The sequence below is a fragment of the Eschrichtius robustus genome, chromosome 5 (genome assembly GCF_028021215.1).
Source record: "Eschrichtius robustus isolate mEscRob2 chromosome 5, mEscRob2.pri, whole genome shotgun sequence".
NCBI lineage: Eukaryota > Metazoa > Chordata > Mammalia > Artiodactyla > Eschrichtiidae > Eschrichtius > Eschrichtius robustus.
Window position 1 is genome coordinate 55103446 of NC_090828.1, and position 24183 is coordinate 55127628.

General features: G+C 35.1%; 1 protein-coding gene across 5 annotated transcripts in view; it reads left to right on the forward strand.

The window, feature by feature from the left end:
• TTN (titin) overlaps positions 1-24183 on the forward strand; it is a 279823-nt gene that overhangs the window by 160908 nt on the left and 94732 nt on the right. For 3 of the 5 annotated variants that reach the window (XM_068543888.1, XM_068543887.1, XM_068543889.1), the window contains 28 exons: positions 3148-3228; positions 4130-4204; positions 4881-4973; positions 5426-5488; positions 5836-5925; positions 7733-7783; positions 8345-8746; positions 8920-9198; positions 9446-9721; positions 9882-10021; positions 10648-10774; positions 10867-11130; positions 11421-11687; positions 11828-12091; positions 12180-12319; positions 12478-12604; positions 12722-12988; positions 13113-13379; positions 14218-14484; positions 14576-14715; positions 15136-15262; positions 16053-16195; positions 19884-20007; positions 20543-20809; positions 22479-22576; positions 23257-23425; positions 23523-23789; positions 23896-24162. In XM_068543888.1, coding sequence (XP_068399989.1) covers positions 3148-3228; positions 4130-4204; positions 4881-4973; positions 5426-5488; positions 5836-5925; positions 7733-7783; positions 8345-8746; positions 8920-9198; positions 9446-9721; positions 9882-10021; positions 10648-10774; positions 10867-11130; positions 11421-11687; positions 11828-12091; positions 12180-12319; positions 12478-12604; positions 12722-12988; positions 13113-13379; positions 14218-14484; positions 14576-14715; positions 15136-15262; positions 16053-16195; positions 19884-20007; positions 20543-20809; positions 22479-22576; positions 23257-23425; positions 23523-23789; positions 23896-24162 — 5142 coding nt within the window. Of the gene's footprint in view, positions 1-891; positions 961-3147; positions 3229-4129; positions 4205-4880; positions 4974-5425; positions 5489-5835; positions 5926-7732; positions 7784-8344; positions 8747-8919; positions 9199-9445; positions 9722-9881; positions 10022-10647; positions 10775-10866; positions 11131-11420; positions 11688-11827; positions 12092-12179; positions 12320-12477; positions 12605-12721; positions 12989-13112; positions 13380-14217; positions 14485-14575; positions 14716-15135; positions 15263-16052; positions 16196-19883; positions 20008-20542; positions 20810-22478; positions 22577-23256; positions 23426-23522; positions 23790-23895; positions 24163-24183 lie in introns of all 5 variants that reach the window. The other 2 variants (XM_068543885.1, XM_068543886.1) reach the window with 1 other exon arrangement.

Genomic DNA, 24183 nt, shown 5'->3' on the forward strand with positions numbered 1-24183 from the left:
ATTCAACATTACTTAATTTTTTTTTTTTAACATTACTTAATTTTTTAAATAGCATCTTTAAAAGCTGAAATAAACTAGCAAAATCATATTATTCTTTTTATTTTAACAAAATGTTGTCTTATTTGTGGTGTCATGAGATTTCATGAGATTTTCCAATCTAAAATAATCTAGATATAATCTTAGGTGAGCAATTTTCCCATACTCACCTACACATGTACACAAAGCCAGAATTTTCCATGGTAAGACTTCTTTCTTGCCTCTCTACAACCCTCTTGGCCTGTAGGGGAAGCTTCTGGCATTTTTTTTTTTTTTTTTTTTCTGTGCTGTCTTTCTTTTTTTTTTTTTTTTCACACACACACACTGTATTTTATTTTTACAAGAGATAAATAGACTGACACCAAGCATTGTACATGGATGACCACAACAAAAGCAACGATGATTGCAATTACCAAACATGAAACACACTCATACTATGTCATAATATTGACATTCAGTGCTTCTGGCATTTTTAATCAGACATAGAAAAAGTGATCACTTCTTAAAAGGCTACACATCTGTTGATTAATATATTCCATGAGGACACACACTTAAATACATTTCCCTTCATGTAAAATTTATATACAAAGGAAGATTTCTTCCTCCTGCAAAGAACAAAAATTATCTTCCTTCTCAGCCAGACTTTAACTTACTACTCAAGTTTGGAGTAAAACTGCAATCTGTTTTCAGGTTTGAATGCTTCTTATATGTTCTTCAGTGGCTGTTCTTGGCTGTTATTAATGCTTTTGGGTTATAAGCAAAGCCTGGTTTTGATTCTTAGAGCAGGTATTTAATAATTTGCTTCAGATAAGACTAAATAAACAAATAATGAAAGTAAGATCTTCTTCTTTAAAGCTATTTCAAAGAAGAAAGTTCCTGAAAAACCTGAGGTTCTGGAAACAGTGGCCCTTACACCTCTGAAAGGTATTTCACAGTCTAGAAAACGCTCATATGCAGTATCCCTTCATCTGACTCCTTGCTCTTCCTGTTTTCTAGAATGTTCTTCTTCTTTCCTTTTTTAAAATAATCAGAGTAGTCTCATTGATTTCTTCTTTTTTGTAGCTTTTATGGTCCTGGTTCATGAGTATTGCTTTCTTTGTCTCCCATCAATTTCATACATTCCTGAATAGATGTTTTTTCCTTTGTCTCATCTACGTATGTCTTCTTGCATTTTCCTAAGCTCAAAAATATTAAATTTTACTGGTTAGCTGACATCAATATCAGGGCACGTCTTAGATTAAAATGCTTTGCAATTTCACCTGAACAACAATATTTTAGCCAGTGTTATAAGCACTAAAAATAAGTCCTGTTCTCCTTCTATACTATTAAGGTGATTCATAGGGATTTCCTTGTGGCTTTCCTATCTCTTTTTTCTCATGGACTCCAAGACATTCTTTCAGGTGTACAGATCTCATGTTGTAGGGAAATTTCATTGCCACTGCAGGTCATTTTTTCAAAATTTATTTCTCTTTAAACAATATTTTTCCCTATCTAAACTTAGACCCTAAAGAAAAATAAATGAATCATAAAACATCTATTAAAAATAAAATTGTGAATTTTTCCAGTAAGTATGGTGGGTAACAGTGTTCTGTTTAAGTAATTAACACATCCAGACTCATAAGTTGAATCTGTTCTTGTTTCACTCTGGAATTTTGGAAAAATCACCCATCTGAATGTATATTTCCTGATTTATAAAATGGAGATTACAAAATAATATTACTATGGATGTTAACCAGTAAAGGATTATTACAAAGCCGCGCAAATATTAAAATGACATGTAATGACATATAATGACTTTAAAAGTAATAACTACAATGGTGTGTTCTACACCTGAGTCTCATATGTCAGTAAGATCTTAAAAATAAAATAATAATATGGAAAAACAAATACAAAGATACATTTTCACTATATCCATTAAATAAGAAAAGGATATTATGCCATTCCAACTTATGTTAATTAAATGCATGGGCATCTCCAGTGTGATCAATGAAAATGGTTTACATTACGAATATTGGTAACTTGAAAATAGTATCGAAGGCCAGCACAATTTATCATGGATAGAAAAATTTAATGTTTAACTGTGAAATTTTACTTAAAATATCAGTACTTGACATAAAAAAGTCATTATTTAAAGTGAAATATTTACATATTTGCCTTCTGCATGTTTAAATTTGAAGTAAGAGACTTAGGCATGGCTGTGTTTTCACATAAAACAAAAACTTTTTAATGAATTGCAAATGTCTTTTTTAAAGCACCAAATGGGAAATTTAGAAATAGCTAAGAATTCAGATTGTAGGTGTGTGAACAAATATAATGTTACATGATACAAATAAATAATGCTTTAAATTAGATTTTAATTGACATTAGTAGAGAGGTAAAATGGTTCAGTAATCAGTAAGTGTTTCTCTTTTTTTTTTTTTTTCCCATTCAAAACCATTAGGGCTATAGTAGTAATAGGAGGCTGCTGTATATAGTATCATCTGCCATGCTTGATATTCACTAAAGATGCGATTAATTTGGAATTCCTTGGGTCCATTTTAGTTTAAATTCAAGAACATTTTCTTATTCATTAAAAATAAGCTCTAACACCAGCTTTCAAATTCTATAGTTCTATAATTTTAGGTTAGTATTAGTTCAAAAAGGGGACCTTAAGAAAGGATGCTTCTCAAGAAACTTATCAAACTCCAGATCCTTTGGGTTTCTTCTCTCATCAGTGGAGAAGATTGAATAATGTCACTAACACCTACTATAGTTAATGGTCGGGGAGATATCAAAGTAGATTTGGGCAATCTACAATTGCAGATTGGGGCAAAGATGCTGTCAAGAACCTTGTATTTGATGAAAGATTCATAAAGTCTATATAGACACTTTTAAGATGAATGAATATATTTGCCTGTAGTTAATGCAACTGAATTTCATCACAAGGTTATATAGATGTTTGCAGAGGAAACAACTTGAAGTGTATTCTTTGCTTTCAAATTCTGTGATATTTATGTGTAACAAAAATTATTACTTATACAGTAGTTACTAGTTTTGAAAGAGACATTTTTCTTGTTGAAATTTACTTTTTATATGAATTCACTTCAAAATTTAAAATCATATTCTTTTAAGTGCTTGGAGGTGAAAAGAAAGTTCACAAATCACTTCCTGAACCTAAACCTCAACCAAAGGAAGAAACTGTTCTCAAAAGCGGTATAGTATTTTTCAACTGTTATATCAGCTTCAAATACACACACAAAAAGGACTTGAAAGCTTACAAAATGTTTCTGTCCTTTGGTTTTCTTTTAATTAGATTCCCAATTTATCAAAATTCATTTGTTGTTGTATTGAAAATTAAATGTGATCATTTCCATCTTTTTAAAAGAAGACAAATTTTGTGAGCAGAGTATCTTGAAATTTACAACATTAATAGACATGACTAAATTGATAATATTCTAAACTAATGACTGTAGCTGCCATTTTCATAATCAAGTTATGTAGTAAAATACACTAAACCTCTTAAATACTCTAAATTACACCAAACTATTTAAGCCTAAACTCAGCATTCAGTTTTAAAAAGTGTAACACAGGATTACCACAACTAATAAATAACATTTTCTAAAAACTGAACTTTTTTCAACTAATAAAATATTAAAGAATTAGAAACAAGATATTTGAATGAAGAATCAAATTCTAACATTTTCTTCACATAGAATTACTTATTTCTAGGCTACATTTCTTTGGCCATCTCCACTTCAGTAAACTTTATACTTATTTAAATGCTTCTTTTCTCATTAAGTTATGACATTGGATTGTGATTAGAATTTGTTGCTATTCAAATTATTCATTTTGTGTTTGGGTCTTTTCTACCAGGGATTTAACTCTGAACAGACTATCTACATAGATATAAAGTGACTCTGAGTGTTGTTTTAATTAACGTAACCACCTTTGATTTTTTTTTTAAGCATTTTTAGTATAAATACCAAGTTCCCCAGTGCACTAGGTTGCATGCTTTTCACCTCCCTTGCTTTGTACATTATTTGCATTTGTCAAATTTATTCAACATCTTCATTTGTTTGTCTTGGTTTACATATAAATCTTTTTGTCTTTTAAGTTCTAAGAAAGAGACCTGAAGAAGAAGAACCTAAAGAAGAACCTAAAGAAGTAGAAAAAATTAAAAAACCTGCAGGTAGGAATCTCAGTAACAATTTGTGAAATTATCTTTTAACAAAATTGACATTTAACAAAAGGTTTATCTTGTAAACATAAATGGAGTTAAATATAAATGTAGCTTCATATTTCATCTGTCACATAGTCTATGTTTTCCATTGTCTGCTTTCTGTTTAAATATTTTTATAGGAGTTCTCAAATACATTCATGCATTTCCCTGCACTTCATTATTATTATTATTATTATTATTATTATTATTATTATTATTATTATTATTATTATTATTTTGCCACTTAAGTTTTCCAGTAGAAACAGTTGTGAAATAATCAAGTTGGCTGCAAAATAACTTCATGGGAGGGTGTCAGAAATGTTTCATAAAATTTGGGGGCTTTTAAGTGGGCTGATTTTTATCATTCGCCTAGTCACAAAGAGTATATTTGGAACTATTTCGAAGTAATTCAGAAAGGGAGAGATAATGGAGTTGGGAGGCAAGTATAGGTGAAATAAAAGAAAGAAAAATAAATTGAAGCAGAGTCAAGAAGAGAAAATAGAAATTAATTGATAGAATATAAGGGTTTTTTTTAAGCCATCAATAGAGCTTTTGAAAAAAGTTTGATCTGATTATTTCAGATCAGTTGATTTCGAAGGATTAAGATCCTAAAATAACGCTAGAAAATCATCTTATTATCTTAAAGTGCCAGAACCACCTCCAAAAGCTGTTGAAGAGGTTGAAGCACCTCCAGCTACTGTTACCAAAAGGGAAGGGAAAGTTCCTGAACCAGCAAAAGGTACAAACTTCCTGGCATTTTCTTAGTTGTCTCTAAAAATACAAATATGTGTCAATTAAAATATCATTACACTGGCATTAAGATTTGAACAGATGGCCTTGATCTGCTCATCTCATCCAGCTTAATTTTCTTTACCATTTCACTCTCATGTGCAGTTGCCTCATGTCCACCCATTTGTTAAACAAATTACTAAGTTTTAAAAACTAAAACAATTGTATTTATGGGCAATGAGATGAAAAACATTTGAACCAGTAAAACTGCCTTACTATATTTTCTAAGTATTTTGTTTAAAATGCAGAATAAACTTGGAGTGAGTATTTGATTTGGTGACTATATGTGTACAAATTCTAATACCTTCCAAGATGTGTTAAAACATGCCCAATTTTGGCTTGACCTTGTGAAAAACTTCAAAAATACTGTGATAATCTGCTTATTACTGTGAATTGTTTTAGTGCCTGAAGTTAAGCCAGCAGTACCTCTCCCTGTACTTGAACCAAAACCAAAGCCTGAACCAGGTAAGCAAGCTTATCCTCAATGTTGACAGCATATTCCTTCATGTTTCACACAATTAATGTGTAGCTAATAAGAAAAAGGGAGTAAAGTCCGCATGCATCAAATGATTTCTAATGTCCCAATGTATTATTAGATTATATTGCTATATTTTATTTAATATAATATGTTACATATAGTCAAATATATTATTATATTGTATATAGATTTTATTATAGTTAGAATATATTGTTCTCTGAAAAACCAGTTATTAGGAGATTTTAAAGTTACATCAGAGAAGGCAAATAGGCCACCAAATGATATTTTAGGAAGTGACAAAGGATACATTAATGCAATGGACATCTTTCTACAGAAGTGAAAATAATCAAACCACCTCCTTTGGAGCCCACACCAGCCCCTATCGCTGCCCCAGTGACGGTGCCAGTCGTTGGAGAGAAAGCAGGTACTTATTCTGTGGTTCTCTTTTTGCTTGTTTGTTTTGATGGCTTAATAAAAACTTCATTAAAAATCAAGCTCTCTTTTTGTTGAAACATAGGCATCATTTCAATTGTGGGAGCTTATATAAATTCTCAATTAAATTTTCTTCATCCGCTGCTCTATAGCAACTTACTCTCTCACCCATGGCTGCCTATTTTGTTTCAATTGGAATGTACATTCCTGCAAAACACCATTTCTTTATATGCTTTTGAGATTAAGTAATGAATATGTTCAGTGCTGATGAAAATTAAGATGTACAGATACTCTCTAAGGACATACATATAGGAATCCCATGGAGATTCAAATTTTCCATGTGCCCTGCAGGAATCATTTCTCAGTTTTTAAAGATTGCATTTTGGGATAATGAAAAAGTTCTGGAAATGGGTAGTGTTGATAGTTGCATAATATTGTGAATGTACTTAATGCAACTGAATTAAGTTGCATTAAAAATGGTTAAAATGGTAAATTTTATGGTTAAAATGGCAAATTTTATGTTAGGTATATTTTACCACAATGAACAGAAAAAAAAAAAAAAAGGACTGCATAGTTCAGCCTTTAAATCTATATAAGAATTTAGATCAATAATAATTTTCTTAAATGTACTAACTCAGTGGTACAGCTATCTCAGGTACAAACAAAATACTTATTAGTCGTACATGAGCTATTAGTAGTTCATCACTTAGGTGATAATCTCAAAACCAAAAATGATTTGACATGTATTGATCATTGATAAATACACGTGCTGACTATTTGATCTTTGGCTACTTCCTTCATCTCTTTAAATTTTAATTTCCTAGTCTGTAAAATCAGAATAATAACCATAACTACCTACTAGGATTATTGTGAGGATTAAATATATGCAAAACACTTAGCACAGTGCTTGGTACCTAGTAAGCCCTATAGAAATATTTGGGTTTTTATTGTGTTTAATAACATGAGACAATATACTATGTTCTTCCGGCTGGAGTTTAATTTTAATATTTATATTAACATATTTGTCACTGTATTTATGGTTTGGGCGTTATTCTTTTAAGCTTTTATGATTTCTATGTGATAACTTTTATTAGTTCAGAGAAAGACAATAACTGCCATTGAGATAATTAAGTATGTGTAAAAATACAGCTTTTCTCACATCCCCAGGGCCTGACACTAGGGAATTGATTCTACAGTTTATACTGCCCCTGAGTGAACTGAATTAAACTCTAAGTATAGGAACTGTCTTGGTTCTGCCTTAGTTCATTGTCTAATTAAGGTAAATCTTCAAAGGAATCCGTGCATTTGTAGAACATAGACCCTTTCTTTTTCCTTAGTCTTCTCTGGATTTATCGGCCCAACTTAATAAAGAAAGCCCTTTAGTAACTTCTGGGTCATTTCCCTTTTGCCTACATTGATTCCTTATTGACAAAAACGTATTTCCTTGGTTCACATAACCAGCACATACATAAACATATAAAATACTTTACATAGCTAGGCAAGAATAAAACTCTTTTTCACAAGGAAAGAGTAAGCCTTCCAGAAATGGGAGAAGAATTACTTGCTGAAACTAATTTTTTAAATCCTAAAAAGATTGGCAATTTAGCTTGGTCACATCATTCTCAGAATATGCCTTCTTGGAAATATCCAAATATTCTCCATGGAAGTCATATAAATCTAATTTTTTCTTTATGCATTAATATTTATAATAAAGAGCATGACTCATCCCATGTGGTTTACTACTAAGCATGAAATAAGTCTGAAAATTGTTTAAATGCTGAGTTTTATTTTTATTTCAGAAGCCAAAGCACCGAAAGAGGAGGCTGCCAAGCCAAAAGTTCCCATCACAGGTAAGATTCATTTCCCTGTACCTGAATTGTGACCTTTCACTCTCTGGGAAACTTTACATTCAAGGGAAACTTTCTATATGAGGGGGAAAAAATTCAAAATTTATATCAATCTTTATGACTTCTAATTGATTCTGCAAAAACTAGTATGTCTTCTGATATTGCAACTAATATACCTCTAATATTATTCAAGTGGGTAATACATATATCAAATATATACTTTAGCATAATAAACCCTATAAGCTCCTAGTTTCATTCTTCATATACATGATATTTATACATGACAGATAAAGTAATTAGACGCTAATCTGGACATTATATATTTGGCTTTAAAACTTGAGAAAATGAAGAGCATTTATTATTCATGGATTCCTTATGCCACCCCATTTTCTTTCTGAAAGAAAGCAGGATAACTTCAATTGACCTTTCAGTTGCCTAGTCTTTAATTTTCTCTTCTTGTCTTCTGGTCGCTCTATCACTGGTTTCATCCAGCAGACAGCCAGATATGCACTTTCTGAACGTTATGGAAATGCCAATTCAACTTTTAATTTTATTTTGAATTAGGTGTAGCCAAAAAGACTCCTTCACCAATAGAAGCTGAAAGGAAAAAGTTAAGACCAGGAAGTGGTGGAGAGAAACCGCCTGCCGAAGCTCCATTCACCTACCAGCTGAAGGCTGTGCCACTGAAGTTTGTGAAAGGAATCGAAGACATTGTCTTGACTGAATCTGAGTCAGTTGGCTCTTCTGCAATCTTTGAGTGTTTAGTCTCCCCCTCCACTGCATTAACAAGCTGGATGAAAGATGGTAGCAATATCCGTGAGAGCCCAAAGCACAGATTCATCGCTGATGGGAAAGACAGAAAGCTGCATATCATTGACGTTCATCTTTCTGATGCTGGCGAATACACCTGTGTTTTACGTCTGGGAAATAAGGAAAAGACCTCCACTGCGAAACTGATTGTTGAAGGTAATTTCCAGTCTTATGAATACGGTCTGTATTAAACTTTAACACAGTAAACCTCAATAGCAACTTTTATTGTCATTTTAGACAAAACCTCTTATTTCCAAGTTCTATTTCATTGGAAATATTGTACGTATTGAAAAGTCTCTGCAGATTCTTAATACCACAATTCTCCACAGAACTTCCTGTGCGTTTTGTAAAAACGCTTGAAGAGGAAGTCACAGTGGTCAAAGGACAGCCATTGTACTTGAGCTGCGAGTTAAATAAAGAACGTGATGTGGTCTGGAGGAAGGATGGCAAGATTGTGGTGGAGAAACCCGGCAAAATTGTGCCCAGTGTCATTGGCTTGATGCGGGCCCTGACCATCAGTGATGCAGATGACTCTGATGCAGGGACATACACAGTGACTGTGGAAAACGCCAACAACCTGGAGTGCTCATCCTGCGTGAAAGTAGTAGGTTAGTACTTTGCTGGGAAATTTAGTTCTACTTATTATTATGTTAAGAAAAGAGAAGAGAGAATTTTATTTCCCAGTATCGGGATATCAGTAGTCTTATACCTTATCTAAGAGGGGGAATATCAAATCATAGCAGATTAATCATGTCCAGTTTTGAGAATTTTTTCCTATTTCTGAAATTTACTAAGGAAGTTATTTATATTACTTGTTCAGATCATAATTATCTTTCTGACCTCACTGTCATACAGAAGTCATTAGAGACTGGCTGGTGAAACCCATCCGAGATCAGCATGTGAAACCCAAGGGGACAGCTGTTTTCACCTGTGTCATAACAAAGGATACTCCAAACATTAAGTGGTTCAAAGGATATGATGAAATCCCCTTGGAACCAACTGATAAGACTGAGATAGTAAGAGATGGAAATCATATACACCTCAAAATTAAGAATGCTATGCCAGAAGATATTGATGAATATGCAATGGAAATTGAAGGGAAAAGATACACTGCAAAGCTGACACTTGGAGGTATAAAAATCTTACCTTTTATTCTCAAAGATAAGTTTTGTACATGTGCCTGAGGCAAAACAATGTACACACACACACACACACACACACACACACACACACATGAAAGCATCTTTAGGTTGTTGAAAGCCTTATGGTATTTCATCCTTTACCAATGCAGATCGTGAAGTTGAATTGCTTAAACCAATAGAGGATGTTACCATTTATGAGAAAGAAAGTGCAAGCTTTGATGCAGAAATCTCAGAAGCAGACATTCCCGGAGAGTGGAAACTGAAGGGAGAACTTCTAAGACCCTCACCTGTGAGTAATTTCTAATTTTAAGTTGTTAGTCATATACACAAATGAACCTATCTACAAAACAGAAACAGACTTGCAGACAGAGAGAACAGACCTGCCAAGGGGGAGGCAAGATTGGGGAGGGATGGACTGGGAGTTTGGCGTTAGCAGATACAAACTATTACATATAGAATGGTTAAACAACAAGGTCCTACTGTATAGCACAGGGAACTATATTCAATATCCTGTGATAAACCAGAATGGAAAAGAACATTAAAAAATGTATACATATGTATAACTGAATCACTTTGCTGTACAGCAGAAACTAACACAACATTGTAAATCAACTATACATCAATAAAAAAAAAAATAAGTTGTTAGTCATATAAAATAACTACATTCTATAATCAGGTTTGACATTCAGATTTGGTTCAGTAATGATGGAGTTACTTCCAGCTTCTGAAGTCTCAAAGAGGGGGAGAAATTTGATGCGTTATTTGTGGACAGCTTGGCAATTTTTAAAAAATTTTATGACAAAACACTTTTCCTTATTTTTATTAGTAGTATTACAGTTATTTTTATGACTGTAGAAATCTGTATCTGAAACATTCTATCTCATTCAAATGCTAACTAAAACTGCCATTTTTCAGACGTGTGAAATCAAGGCAGATGGTGGAAAACGCTTCTTGACTTTGCACAAAGTCAAACTGGATCAGGCCGGTGAAGTTCTTTACCAGGCACTTAATGCAGTCACGACTGCCATTCTGACAGTAAAAGGTATTGGCCTTTAGAACTCGTGGAGTGTGCCCAACTTCATGTTATAGTCCTCTGCATTCTGAAAAACCTCATTCTTAATATTTGATTTTCAGAAATCGAACTTGACTTTGCCGTGCCCCTGAAGGATGTCACGGTCCCAGTAAAGCGACAGGCTCGATTTGAATGTGTCCTCACTCGAGAGGCAAATGTTATATGGTCTAAAGGACCTGATATAATCAAGTCATCTGACAAGTTTAATATCATTACTGATGGAAAGAAACACATTCTTGTCATCAATAATTCTCAGTTTGATGACGAAGGGGTCTATACTGCTGAAATGGAGGGCAAGAAGACCTCAGCACAATTATTTGTTACAGGTGAGAGCTGGTGAGATCTGCCTCTAACATCCCATAGTTAGGCACATGAATATCTGACTTTAAAGACAGAACACCAAGTTCTAACAGCTGTAAGTGACCATTGGCCCCATGACTTTATTTTCACATTGCCATCAAAAAAACCCCCTTAATTTTTTTTTAATGGAGCATAGCTCCATTTGAAAAGGTGACTCAGTAAATGCCATGTGAAACAGATTCTTTCTACCAGACAGATTAGAGTGGAATATTTCTGAACTAAATTGTATTTCTGAGCGTATTACCTTGCATTGCAGGTATAAGATTGAAATTCATATCACCTCTGGAAGATCAAACAGTGAAAGAAGGTGAAACAGCAACTTTTGTCTGTGAACTTTCTCATGAAAAAATGCACCTAGTCTGGTTCAAAAATGATGCCAAACTCCACACAAGCAGAACTGTACTCATCTCATCGGAGGGCAAGCTTCACAAGCTGGAAATGAGAGAAGTGACACTGGATGATATATCCCAGATCAAAGCTCAGGTTCAGGACCTGAGCTCCACAGCAAATCTGAAGGTCTTAGGTATATGTGACCAACTATAACCAGAGAGCCAGTTTTTCGATGGTGGGAGTGGGTAATAGTTAAACATTTTGCAACCTGTAACTCCTTAATTACCTTTCATTTTCACGTTCTTCTGATTATCTGCTGAATGTCTTTTACAGAGGCCGATCCCTACTTCACTATGAAATTACATGAGAAGACTGGAGTCGAGAAGGATGAGATTATTCTGAAGTGTGAAGTGAGCAAAGATGTGCCAGTGAAATGGTTTAAAGACGGGGAAGAGATTGTACCTTCACCCAAATACTCTATCAAGGCAGATGGCCTGCGCCGCATCTTAAAAATCAAAAAGGCAGAACTGAAAGACAAAGGCGAATACATGTGTGACTGTGGCACAGACAAGACAAAAGCAAATGTCACTGTTGAGGGTGAGTTGCGTAAAATTTTTAAATGTACCCTATCTGAAGCTGCAGTTTATTTGTTCGGTCATTCGAACAAAAGTCTGTATAATTTCAGCCCAACTAATAAAAGTGGAAAAACCTCTGCATGGAGTAGAAGTGTTTGTGGGTGAAACAGCTCGCTTTGAAATCGAACTTTCTGAACCAGATGTCCATGGCCAGTGGAAATTAAAAGGAGAGCCTTTAACCGCTTCCCCTGTAAGTCACAATGATCTGATCACACAGGCGGGGGGCTTGCTTGGTTGTTGGTGAAAAATGATACATTTCTGGTATGAAATGTCTTGATTATTTGTAGGAATAACCAGTGATGAAAATGATGTTCTCCTTCTCTTTCCTCCTAACCTCACTCCAAACAGGACTGTGAAATCATTGAAGATGGGAAGAAGCATATTCTGGTCCTTTATAACTGCCGGCTGGATATGACAGGCAAGGTCTCCTTCCAAGCCGCCAACGCTAAATCTGCAGCCAATCTGAAAGTGAAAGGTACACTCCACCTGCCAGCCACCCTTCTGTATTTTCTTTGCCAGGCTTTCTCATGAGACCCAGAATTGACGAATGGAATCATATTCTGGCTTCATTCACACCCTCTTCTTTTTTCAGAATTGCCACTTATCTTCATCACGCCTCTCAGTGATGTTAAAGTCTTTGAGAAAGATGAGGCTAAGTTTGAGTGTGAAGTATCCAGGGAGCCCAAAACATACCGTTGGCTGAAAGGAACCCAGATAATCACAGGCGATGACAAAACTGAGCTTCTTAAGGACGGCACTAGGCATTCGCTGGTGATCAAATCTGCTGCTTTTGAAGATGAAGCAAAATACATATTTGAAGCTGAAGATAAGCACACAAGTGGCAAACTGATCATTGAAGGTAAACAGTTTTATCAGATAGGCCAACTTTAATTGCTTTTTTTTTTTTTTTTTGCTTTTATATATCCTCCTTTAAGGACTGGAATTAATAAGGGTTTTTTTGTTTTTGTTTTTTTTCTTGATAGGAATCCAACTCAAATTCCTCACCCCACTCAAGGATGTAACAGCCAAAGAGAGGGAAAGTGCTGTGTTTACTGTGGAGCTGTCCCATGATAACATTCGTGTTCACTGGTTCAAGAACGACCAGCGCCTGCATACCAGCAAGTTGGTCTCAAAGCATGATGAAGGGAAAACCCATTCCATCACATTCAAAGACCTCTCTATTGATGACACCTCTCAAATTAAAGTAGAAGCTATGGGGTTAAGTTCAGAAGCCAAACTCACTGTACTAGGTAGGTGCTTTTTTTTTTCAATTTAATTTTATTGCATTCAGTTCATCAGAAATTTGTGGAGTATCTACTATATAAAATTCTTTCAAGGGTTATATTGCATGAAAGCAACACCTGTCCTTAAGAAACTATCAGGTATATTATTAGGCTTGTTTCTCAAATGTTTTTACCTAAAAATATGAGGATTTTAAAGGGATAGACTCTGGCTCACAAAATAGCCAGTTCAAATCAGAATTAAAACTCAATTAATTATTGAGCCCTGTCATGTTTAAAATAGGAATATAAATACTTCTTCTCCCCTCACTTTATCAAAATTATTTCAGAAAAATGTTTTTCAAGTCCCTAGGAATCACAGAACTTACATTAATAAAGCTCATTGTTTTTCCTGGGCCCTTAGTATTAGGCAGATTATATATAAAGTCTAACATATATAGAAACTATCAGAGGCAAACGATTGATATAAGAAAAACTAATAATGTGAATCTGAAAGCTTACAGGTAAACTAGTCATAAGAGATTTGCTAAGAAACTAAAAATTCATCTGAATACTGAAGGAACACATAATTAGGTGTGAAGCTAAATTTCATTGTATCTTTCAAACTACTGTTAATAAAATAGTTCAAAATATAATATCGATGGATTAGATTTTGATAAATCCCAGGCATTGATTGTGTTTCTAACTTTTAGAGAACTTTTGAACATAAACATGTTAAATGTTTGTGGAAGCATGGTGCAATTTCTAAGCATACCCAGACCTCTGTGAGCTGCCTCTTAAACTTTCCAAGAGACTGTCATCTCCTTAAGTGGTTAATAAAATTTTTTCACTTATACTTTACTTGCAGAGGGAGATCCATACTTTACAGGAAAGCTTCAAGATTACACTGGCACAGAGAAAGATGAAGTGATTCTACAGTGTGAAATTAGCAAAGCAGATGCACCGGTGAAATGGTTTAAAGATGGACAGGAGATAAAGCCATCTAAAAATGCTGTTATTAAGGCAGATGGCAAGAAGCGCATGCTAATCCTAAAGAAAGCCTTGAAATCAGATATTGGACAGTACACCTGTGACTGTGGGACAGATAAGACCTCAGGAAACCTTGAGATTGAGGGTAAGGAAATTTCCACGAGTTTCACTGTTGAAGCTGTTGGAGTTATTTCTGCCAGAGGCCAATGACACATGCTGACCCTGCACTTTTCTAGATCGGGAAATTAAACTGGTGCGACCCCTGTACAGCGTGGAGGTGATGGAGACTGAGACGGCCCGCTTTGAAACCGAAATCTCGGAAGATGATATCCACGCCAACTGGAAACTCAAGGGAGAGGCACTACTCCAAACACCTGTAAGGCTATTTCTGAACTTGTCAACACCTAGAGGAGCTGTATGAAATAGAAAAGGACAGGAGAAAAGTCAGACCGCACGCAAGGCATTTAAAACATATCAGGTTCTTTAACCTCAAACCAAAGAGAGCTATTAGGGTCTATGAATGGGCTTGGACAGGTACACTTGCATTATTTTTGACCCAGCATAGTGGTATGAGGCTGCAGATATTCTGTGATGCTGCTAGTTGGTTCAAAATGATGCGGCTAAAATAAACATTGCCTTCATGAATAATATTTGTTAGCTTTCTTTCACAAAACTCAAAATTATATAGTCACCTCACCAGTTATTTGTAAATTCCTTTAATTAAGATATTATATCCTCAGAAAAAAATGCCAAAGAAGATGATTGCCTACAAAACCTTTTCTTTCTTTGGGTACAGGAGTGTGAGATCAAGGAAGAAGGCAAAATGCACTTCCTTATTTTGCACAACTGCCGCCTGGACCAGACCGGTGGGGTAGATTTCCAAGCTGCCAATGTTAAATCTAGTGCCCACCTCCGAGTAAAACGTAAGTATTATGTGTTTCTGCTGAAAACAAATTGTATAGTTCTGCAGCAAATGGATGTGAGTGAAATTAATTGGATTTATTCAATTAATTAGAAAACATTTTTAAAGTATAGAAACTGGCTTTCTTGTATTTACTTTTTGTCATCCTCATAAAACTGTGGTTCAGATTCTAAAGTTTTGGAAATTTCACTGACCTTGCCATTTGAACAAAAGAAAATTAAGTCAGAATCTCCCACTTCGTAATCCTTTCACTCAAAGTAGATATTCATAGAACAAGAATCTAACTCAGAACACTTAAAGACCCTTAAAGAAATCCTTCAAGTGGCTGTACAAGTATAGCACCATAAAGAAAAACTTTGCTGTGTGGGCATTTCAGACTCATTTCAGGCTAACATTTTTGGAAGGTGCAAAAGTGTTTATGGATTGGACAGGCTATGAGATTGAGCGGCCCTTGTCCTCTCCCAATCAGAGGCTTCGTTATTTTGGAAGTTGCATACCTTACGTAGCAAGAGGAACTTGACGCCCGGCACAGAGACAGATGCAGCACTAATTTCCCGCTGACCTTACATATCAGAACGAAAGGGCCCCTACAGATACCCACTCTCAGGCCACTAGCTCTCCCCTTCTGGGCACCAAGGGGCCACGTCCACATGGGAGTGAGAACAGTGGGCAGTCCTGTGGCTCTTTCCGTCTTGAAGAAAGCAACCATGGAGATTAATAACTAAATCTGTATTTATCCTTTTGGAATTACAAAATGAGTCACCCACGGCTTTTTCCTTCCTCTCGCAAAGCACGAGTCATTGGTCTTCTGAGGCCTCTAAAGGATGTCACAGTGACTGCAGGAGAAACAGCCACCTTCCACTGCGAGCTGTCTTATGAGGATATCCCAGTGGAATGGTACCTCAGAGGGAAGAAACTAGAGCCCAGCGATAAGGTAAGAAGCAGGAGTGCCGTTGCCTTGCCTTGCTCTTCCTTTTCCCTCAGTTCTTTCATCTTCACGTGTGTGTCCCTTGTTCTTTGCTTTCCTACGTCCCCTCGTCTCCCTTTCCCTTTCTTTTCCCTACTCAAGCCTGATTTCTGCTGAAATTGTAAAGCAGATTCTTCTCATTTTTGTTGGGTTTAACCTGATGATATTTTTATTGAAATGGAAATTAACATTTTAAGTACGATCAAGTTTTAGGTTTTTGAAGAAAAGGCAAACACTCATTAGCTATCAGTGATAGTTTAATTCATCGAAAGACAGGAAGGATCAGAAAGGCTTTCTGATTCGATGCGTGCTAACGATTAAGTTTTATGGCTAATTCTCTCCATGCTGTCTAGTGTTCTGCATGTAAGAAGATTAAGAGGAGAGGATGGAAATTCCATTTCAGACAGTTGATCAAGTAGTTGAGATAACTTCTGGGCAGATATCTGCTCTTCAAGCATTTCTCCAAAGCTATTTTTAACCCTCAAGTGCTTTGAGCTGTGCAAATTCTGGAATGCAAGTGGACTATTTAAAGTGCAACGGATGGTGCTGGCAAGAAAGAAGGGCTCTGTGATTACCCACATGTATGAACAAATATACTTTAAGAAGTTTTAGGGAATAACTAGCTTCTGGTGTTACCCCAAATTTCACCCATAAGTAAAAACCAGAGTGATTATTCAGATAGGCCCAAAATACAGTTTACCCACATTGAGCTATGTATTTTGCCCCCTAAGACAATGTGTGTGTGTCTAAATTATCTTTATAATTCACCATTAATTTTGAATTCTTGAAATAAAATTATAGAAAATGCCCAACGTGGGTTGGAAAGAAAGCACAGGGCATTTCATTGTTCTCTGTCAGTTTTTTTTTTCAATATTTTTAGAAAGAGTATCAAATGTGGCATCAAGCTTTCAGTTTAAATCAAGCTGTTAAGAATTATAGGAACGTAATTTAAAAGGGATTCAGTTTAACAAAGAATCACAAAGTTGATTAAAGTATTAGAAGGAAAATGCCTTTGAACGACTGTTCTCAAACAAACAAACAAACAAAAAACTAGTATTCTACCAAAGTGATTGAAAGGTGATTCAGTTAACAGTCATCTGAGAGACAAAAATCTGCCTGCTATACTGACAATAATGACCAGTTGATCTCCTTTGTTACCAAGGATAGAAAAAGCAGCCATACGTTCAAATTGCAGCAAGAGAATAAAGTTTAATATGAGGAAACTGTCCTCACCGTGAGGTCTTCTAAATACTGAACTGGGTGATGGAGGCATCTCCACCTTCAAGTTTGCTTTTTAAAAATATGCATTTGTCCAATTAAGCGTGCTTTAACTGCTTTCATGTCTAAAGGCAGAGAATTGGTTGACTTCAAAATCCTTTCTAGATCTGTAAATTCATGATTTGAATAAAGGAACACTACTTAAGGACAAATGATATTATTCTTTTGCTACTAAATATTTTTTGCTCAAATTAAGAGCTTTTATTAAAGATCAACCATTATTTCTAATGTAAAAACTATACTATTTTATTTTATTTTATTTTTTATTTTTTTTAATTTTTATTGGAGTATAGTTGATTTACAATGTTGTGTTAGTTTCAGGTGTACAGCAAAGTGAATCTGTTATACACATACATATATCCACTCTTTTTTAGATTCTTTTTCCATATAGGCCATTACAGAGTATTGAGTAGAGTTCCCTGTGCTATACAGTAGGTCATTATTAGTTATCTATTTTATTTATAGTAGTATATATAAAAACTATGCTATTTTAAATTAAAATGCAGACTCCTAAAAATCTGAGTTACATTTCTTTTACTAAAATACACACACACACACACACACACACACACACATTTATCTTATTGTCACGGAACTTTTTTCTCAGGTTAGAAAGGATCACCTTACTATAATTCTATTGGGCCTTTTTGTGTCTCTCTTGGCATAGGAATTTTAATCTTTTACTTTAGCCACCTAAAATAATTCAGCCTTTTGTAAACTTGCTGGTATATTATTAAAAGTCTCTTTTTATAAAGAACTTAAATATAAACTGTGAAATAAAGTCATTTTACTACATTTTGCAAGTTTTGTTTAAATTAAGTCTATCAGAACAAACTAGCTATTATCAATTTAATGCAGACCTTTCATCTTCACTTTGGTATAGTTTTTGGAGGCTAAACATTCTGCAACCAAAGAAAAACACATTATTAGAATAGAAAATCGAAAGAGAAAATTTCAGAAATGAGTTGTGGTTTTTTTCCCCCCTTTGGCCATCAGTCCAGGAAAAGACTGCTAAGTCCTACATGGCCATTGAGAGTTTTGTATTTAAACTTTAATAGCTTGGTCACAGTCATAATGCCTATTGTATTATAGTAATATGCTTCCATTATAAGTTAACAATATTTTAAAGGAATAATCTCTAACATTATCTTTACATAATCTACCACAAAATCTTCAGCATTCACATTATTGGTTTATTTTTATAAAGTAGCTGTTAGTTTTTTTCCCTTTAACATAATCAGCGTATACTGTATATGAGCTATTTCCTAAGAACCACTGTGTTCTGAGCCAAGTTCTCAGTAACAGAATATTCTAGAGTAGCCTCAGAGGAATTTCAATGATAAAACAACATGTTAACAGATAAGACATACCTGTTGGTGGATTAGAACCTGAGATACGTTTTAAAATAGCCCTAAATCACAGTCCAAATTTTAAATTCAAAATTTATATTGAAACGTCATCACAGAAACGATTTTTCTCCCATTCAAGCACCATGTCCTTGAATAAGTAGCTGTATTCCTAGGACATATCTTAATTACCTTCTCCTATTTATTTTCCCTTATTATATTTTTGGCTTTCTCAATTATTAAGGTAGTTATATTAATAACCATGCCCAGCTCTTCACCAAGGAAAAACCTTTATATGAAATTTTATTCCTGACTCTTTTTTTTACACCAGCATAATAAACAGTTCCACTGGTGAAAAATTTTGACATTATTCTTAACTGTAAGTGAACTGTGAAGCAAAGTCAATCTGTATGACAGGGCACAGTGTCTTATGGAATTTTTGGATGGTAGAACTAGAAGAACCTCCAATTCTTTCTTTTATATTCTTTTTCTCTTCCAGTTTTATTGATATATAATTGACGTACAGCACTGTATAAGTTTAAGGTGTACAGCACAATGATGTGACTTACGTATATCATGAAATAATTACCATAATGTTTCATGAAGATCCATTATCTCATATAGATATTAAAGATATAGAAAAAAATTGTTTTCCTATGATGAGAACTCTTAGGATTTACCCTCGTAACAACTTTCATATGTAACATAGAGCAGTGTTAATTATATCTAGCATGTTGTACATTACATCGCTAGTACTTATTTATCTTATAAATAGAAGTTTCTACCTTTTGACTGCCTTCATCCAGTGAACCCCCATCCTCACCCCACACCCCGAGAAAATACAGATCTGATCTCTTCTTCTGTGAGTTTGTTTGTTTTTGAAGTATAATTGACCTATAATACTATATTAGTTCCTGGTACATAACATAGTGATTCTATATTTCTGTAGATTTCAAAATGATCACCATGATAAATTTAGTTACCATGCATATATTCTTAAACTGCACCTTTTTTTTTTTTCAAAAAACTAGGTGGTCACACGTTCAGAAGGAAGAGTTCATACACTTACTCTGAGGGATGTAAAGTTAGAAGATGCTGGAGAAGTCCAACTAGTAGCAAAAGATTTCAAAACGCAAGCCAACCTCTTCGTGAAAGGTAATCACATGGCTTATTTTTAAAAACATGTATAATGCAGAGGTTCATAAATAATGCCAACTCTCAACTATCTGTATATGGTAAGTACCACAGATCATTAAAATCCACCAAATATCAGAAAGTCTAATTTTACTTTTTGGCTTAACAAAATAGTTCACAGACTACTAAAAAAAAAAAAAAAGCCAAAATTGGCTAGAATAGGTTTTACTTCCTTTTTCCATCCCCACTGTTTTTACTGCATTTCATAAACAGCTGGAGGAAGAATTATTATCAATAGGTATCTATCACTCTCTTAACCAAGAGTTGGCTATTATTTCCTTGATGTTTCATATTCTCTAAAAATGCTTTTCCTCTGTATATTAAAATAATGATGAAACATCATTATTAGACCAAAACATCTGAGTGGAATCAAAACTTACAAATGAAACTTAAAAACAGAAAAGCCCTCAAGATACGAGAGGAGAATTGAGGAGGTGCTGAAACTCTTAGAGAAGGAAAGGAGAAATACCTTGGCTAATTAGTATGATTCTTTCAGAACCCCCAGTTGAATTCACTAAGCCTCTTGAGGACCAGACGGTCGAAGAGGAAGCCACTGCGGTATTGGAGTGTGAAGTATCCCGAGAAAATGCTAAGGTGAAATGGTTCAAAAATGGGACAGAAATTCTCAAAAGCAAGAAGTATGAAATTGTTGCTGATGGCAGGGTCAGGAAACTTATTATACACGGCTGCACCCCAGAGGACATTAAAACATACACATGCGATGCTAAGGATTTTAAGACTTCCTGTAACCTGAACGTCGTGCGTAAGTATTCTTCTTACACAGCACTTTTCACTTGCAACTCTTTGATAACAACAACAACAAAACCCCCACTTTTTGCATGCCCTTCTTGGCCTAACCGCATTTCTGGGCAACTTACAGTATCGATACTGACGTAACATGATATTTTATGTGTTTAAAAAAAAAGAGAGAGAGGTCCTTCCACTACATCTGGTCTGAGAAGGGCCGAGTGATCACTTTTTGCTCTGCTTCTCACTGAGTAGTGAGAGATGTGCTCTTTGTCTACATGGGGTAAGCCTACTGCAGGAATATCCCAATACAGATGAGGACAAATTGAATTTAGAAAGACAAGAAGGGTGTCATAAAAAAGAAAGGAAAGGAAATGAAAGCAATTTCCACTTGGAAGGAAAATGAATTTTCAGGTATGACGAACCACTAGAAAGTGATCATGAAATTTCAGTCTGAATAGGAGCACACTAGAGGTCTGCTGTAATATGATAAATCCCATTCACATAATGCTGTCTCTGAGAATAAGAATGGAAAAGAAGATGGAGAGAAGCCTGTATCCTTTGAGTCCTATAAATGAAGAGGGCACTAATGGTTTTTAGCACTACTTCTCCCTCTGGTGGAAAATAAAACGTCTTTTTTCAGAATGCCACATGCTAGCTCATTTTTTTCATTCATTCATTTGTCCAGCAATAATATTTTAGTGTCTTTATTTTTGTGCAGTATTTTCTATTGGTTTAGTTGCTTCCCATCTGTCAACAGCTCATAGTGGCTTGGATTGTGCTTCCATGCATCTTGGTCTGTTTTATTCTTTCCAGTTTGTGGCTGCTCTGCTTTCGCTTATGACAGAATAGCTTCTTGGGTCTCCTTCTTACCTTTGTTACCTACTTTATCCCTACTCTAAGAAGGCTCAGCAACAATGAGCATATCTTCAAGCCTATTAGCCAGCACTTGTGTCCCAGAATTTCATCGATCAAGAAAGGGCATCTTGGGAAGGACTCACAAGGAACCCTGAAAGAAGGAAGGGCGTGTGGGCAGCTCTCCAATCCTATATATCCACCAACTTAATTCTGGAGATAAATGAAACCAGAGATTAAGAAAAAAAAAAAAAAAAAATCACCCTTCCATTCAAAGCATGTTGTTTTGTCACACTAATGGACTTTATACCTGACTTATACGTGACCTCTTTGAAGCTGACACACACCAAAAAAGCTGAATGTATGTGATTTCAATGGCAAACTCATGTCTCTTAGCCATAGACAAGACTGATCATAGCTTTTCAAGCTGCACTATCATTGACGTCTTCTAATTTCCCAAAGATTATGCTGCCTGCCTTAAATAAGATAACGATTCTTTGCTACTGGTGTTTCCTTTGACGATATCAACTTTCAACTCTGGAGTGGGATCAATGAAGACTTTTCCTCCAGCTGTCATTCAGAACTGAGCTGGCAATAGATAGAGAGAGAGAGAGAGATAGGAAGAATTAGTTGGACATATATTATGCCACATAATTTTATGAAAACTAAGAGATATGTAAAATGCAAAGTATCACAACTGAATGGCAGCTCCAAGTGATTTCCAAATCAGCTGAAGCCTGCTAATATGAAAAAGCCTGCAAAAGCACCATAGTATGTCAGAGTGAATTTCTAGAAACCTCATTCTGAATTCTGATGACCTTCTCTTACAGCTCCTCATGTGGACTTCTTAAGACCACTCACCGATCTTCAAGTTAAAGAAAAAGAAATGGCTCAGTTTGAGTGTGAAATTTCCCGAGAAAATGCCAAGGTCTGTGATTGTGTGGTTGCTAACTTGTGTTTTCTGATAACTTTGTTTACTTTTGGTCTGACCAAAATGAAAAAAAAAAACAAAATGAATCAAACCTCTCTGTAGTCGTCACTTTACTTTTAGATTAATGATTATTACTTTAGTGTGAGATACATACTTGATTTAATTGTTCTCTTTTTAGTATTACGATTATTCATTTGCTGTTACTTGAAAAGCACCGGACTTGCAATCAGGAGATTTAGATATTATTAATTTGAACCATATGAAATTGATGTTTTCTTAGGTTAAAAACAATCAAATAAAAAAAAAATCAAATACCAGCAATTTCATATGTCTCAACTCAGTGCTCCTGGTTGCCATTAACTACCATTGGCGAGTCAACTTTGAGTCCTGGAAAACAAAGGAGTTGGTCTGCATGAAATCCAAGGCCCTCCACGGCTCTAATACATGATCCCATTATTTTTAATAACTGATAGTAGTATCACAGCTGCTCACTTAATGATTGAAGCAGTTTGTTCTTGTTTTTTGGGGTTTGGTTATATTTACCACTTTGGTTCTTCTTCATAATGTAAAGTCTGATGGACTGCTTTTAGAAAAGCTTAGGATCATAGTTCCTCTTAAGGACACACATGTGAAGGAACAACAGAACTGATAAAGGTATTTATTTATCTTAAATATAGGTTCAGTGGTTTAAAGATGGTGCTGAAATTAAAAAGGGCAAAAAATATGACATCATATCTAAGGGAGCAGTCCGCATTCTTGTCATCAACAAATGTCTACTGGCTGATGAAGCAGAATATTCCTGTGAAGTAAGGACAGCGCAAACTTCTGGCATGCTGACAGTCCTGGGTAAGAATGAAGTCTTTCTTTGCAGGAGTATATGTGTTGGGAAAAAAAAAAACTTCCGGTTTAATTCAATGTTTATTGTTTTTAACTCTTCTTGCAGAAGAAGAAGCTGTCTTTACAAAAAATCTTACCAACATTGAAGTTAGTGAAACAGACACTATAAAACTGGTTTGCGAGGTCTCCAAGCCCAGAGCAGAAGTAATTTGGTACAAAGGAGATGAAGAGATCATTGAAACAGGAAGATATGAAATACTTACTGTTGGACGAAAGAGAAGCCTGATCATTCAGAATGCTCACCTGGAAGACACTGGCAACTACAACTGCCGACTCCCAAGTTCTCGAACCGATGGCAAAGTCAAAGTTCACGGTATGAAAATTACAGTGAATACTATTGTATTTTAAGAAAATCATACTTGTTGCATGTAAGGTACAAATGCTTAATTTTTCAATATCTTGCAACTTTTTCTTTCCAGAACTTGCTGCTGAATTTATCTCAAAGCCTCAAAACGTTGAAATACTTGAAGGAGAAAAGGCTGAATTTGTCTGCTCTATATCAAAGGAAAGCTTTGCAGTCCAGTGGAAGAGAGATGATAAGACACTTGAATCTGGAGATAAATATGACATAATTGCTGATGGCAAAAAGAGGATCCTAGTTGTGAAAGATGCCACATTACAAGATATGGGCACTTATGTAGTCATGGTTGGGGCTGCCAGAGCAGCCGCTCACTTGACAGTAATTGGTAAGTTTGTTTGTGCTTCTT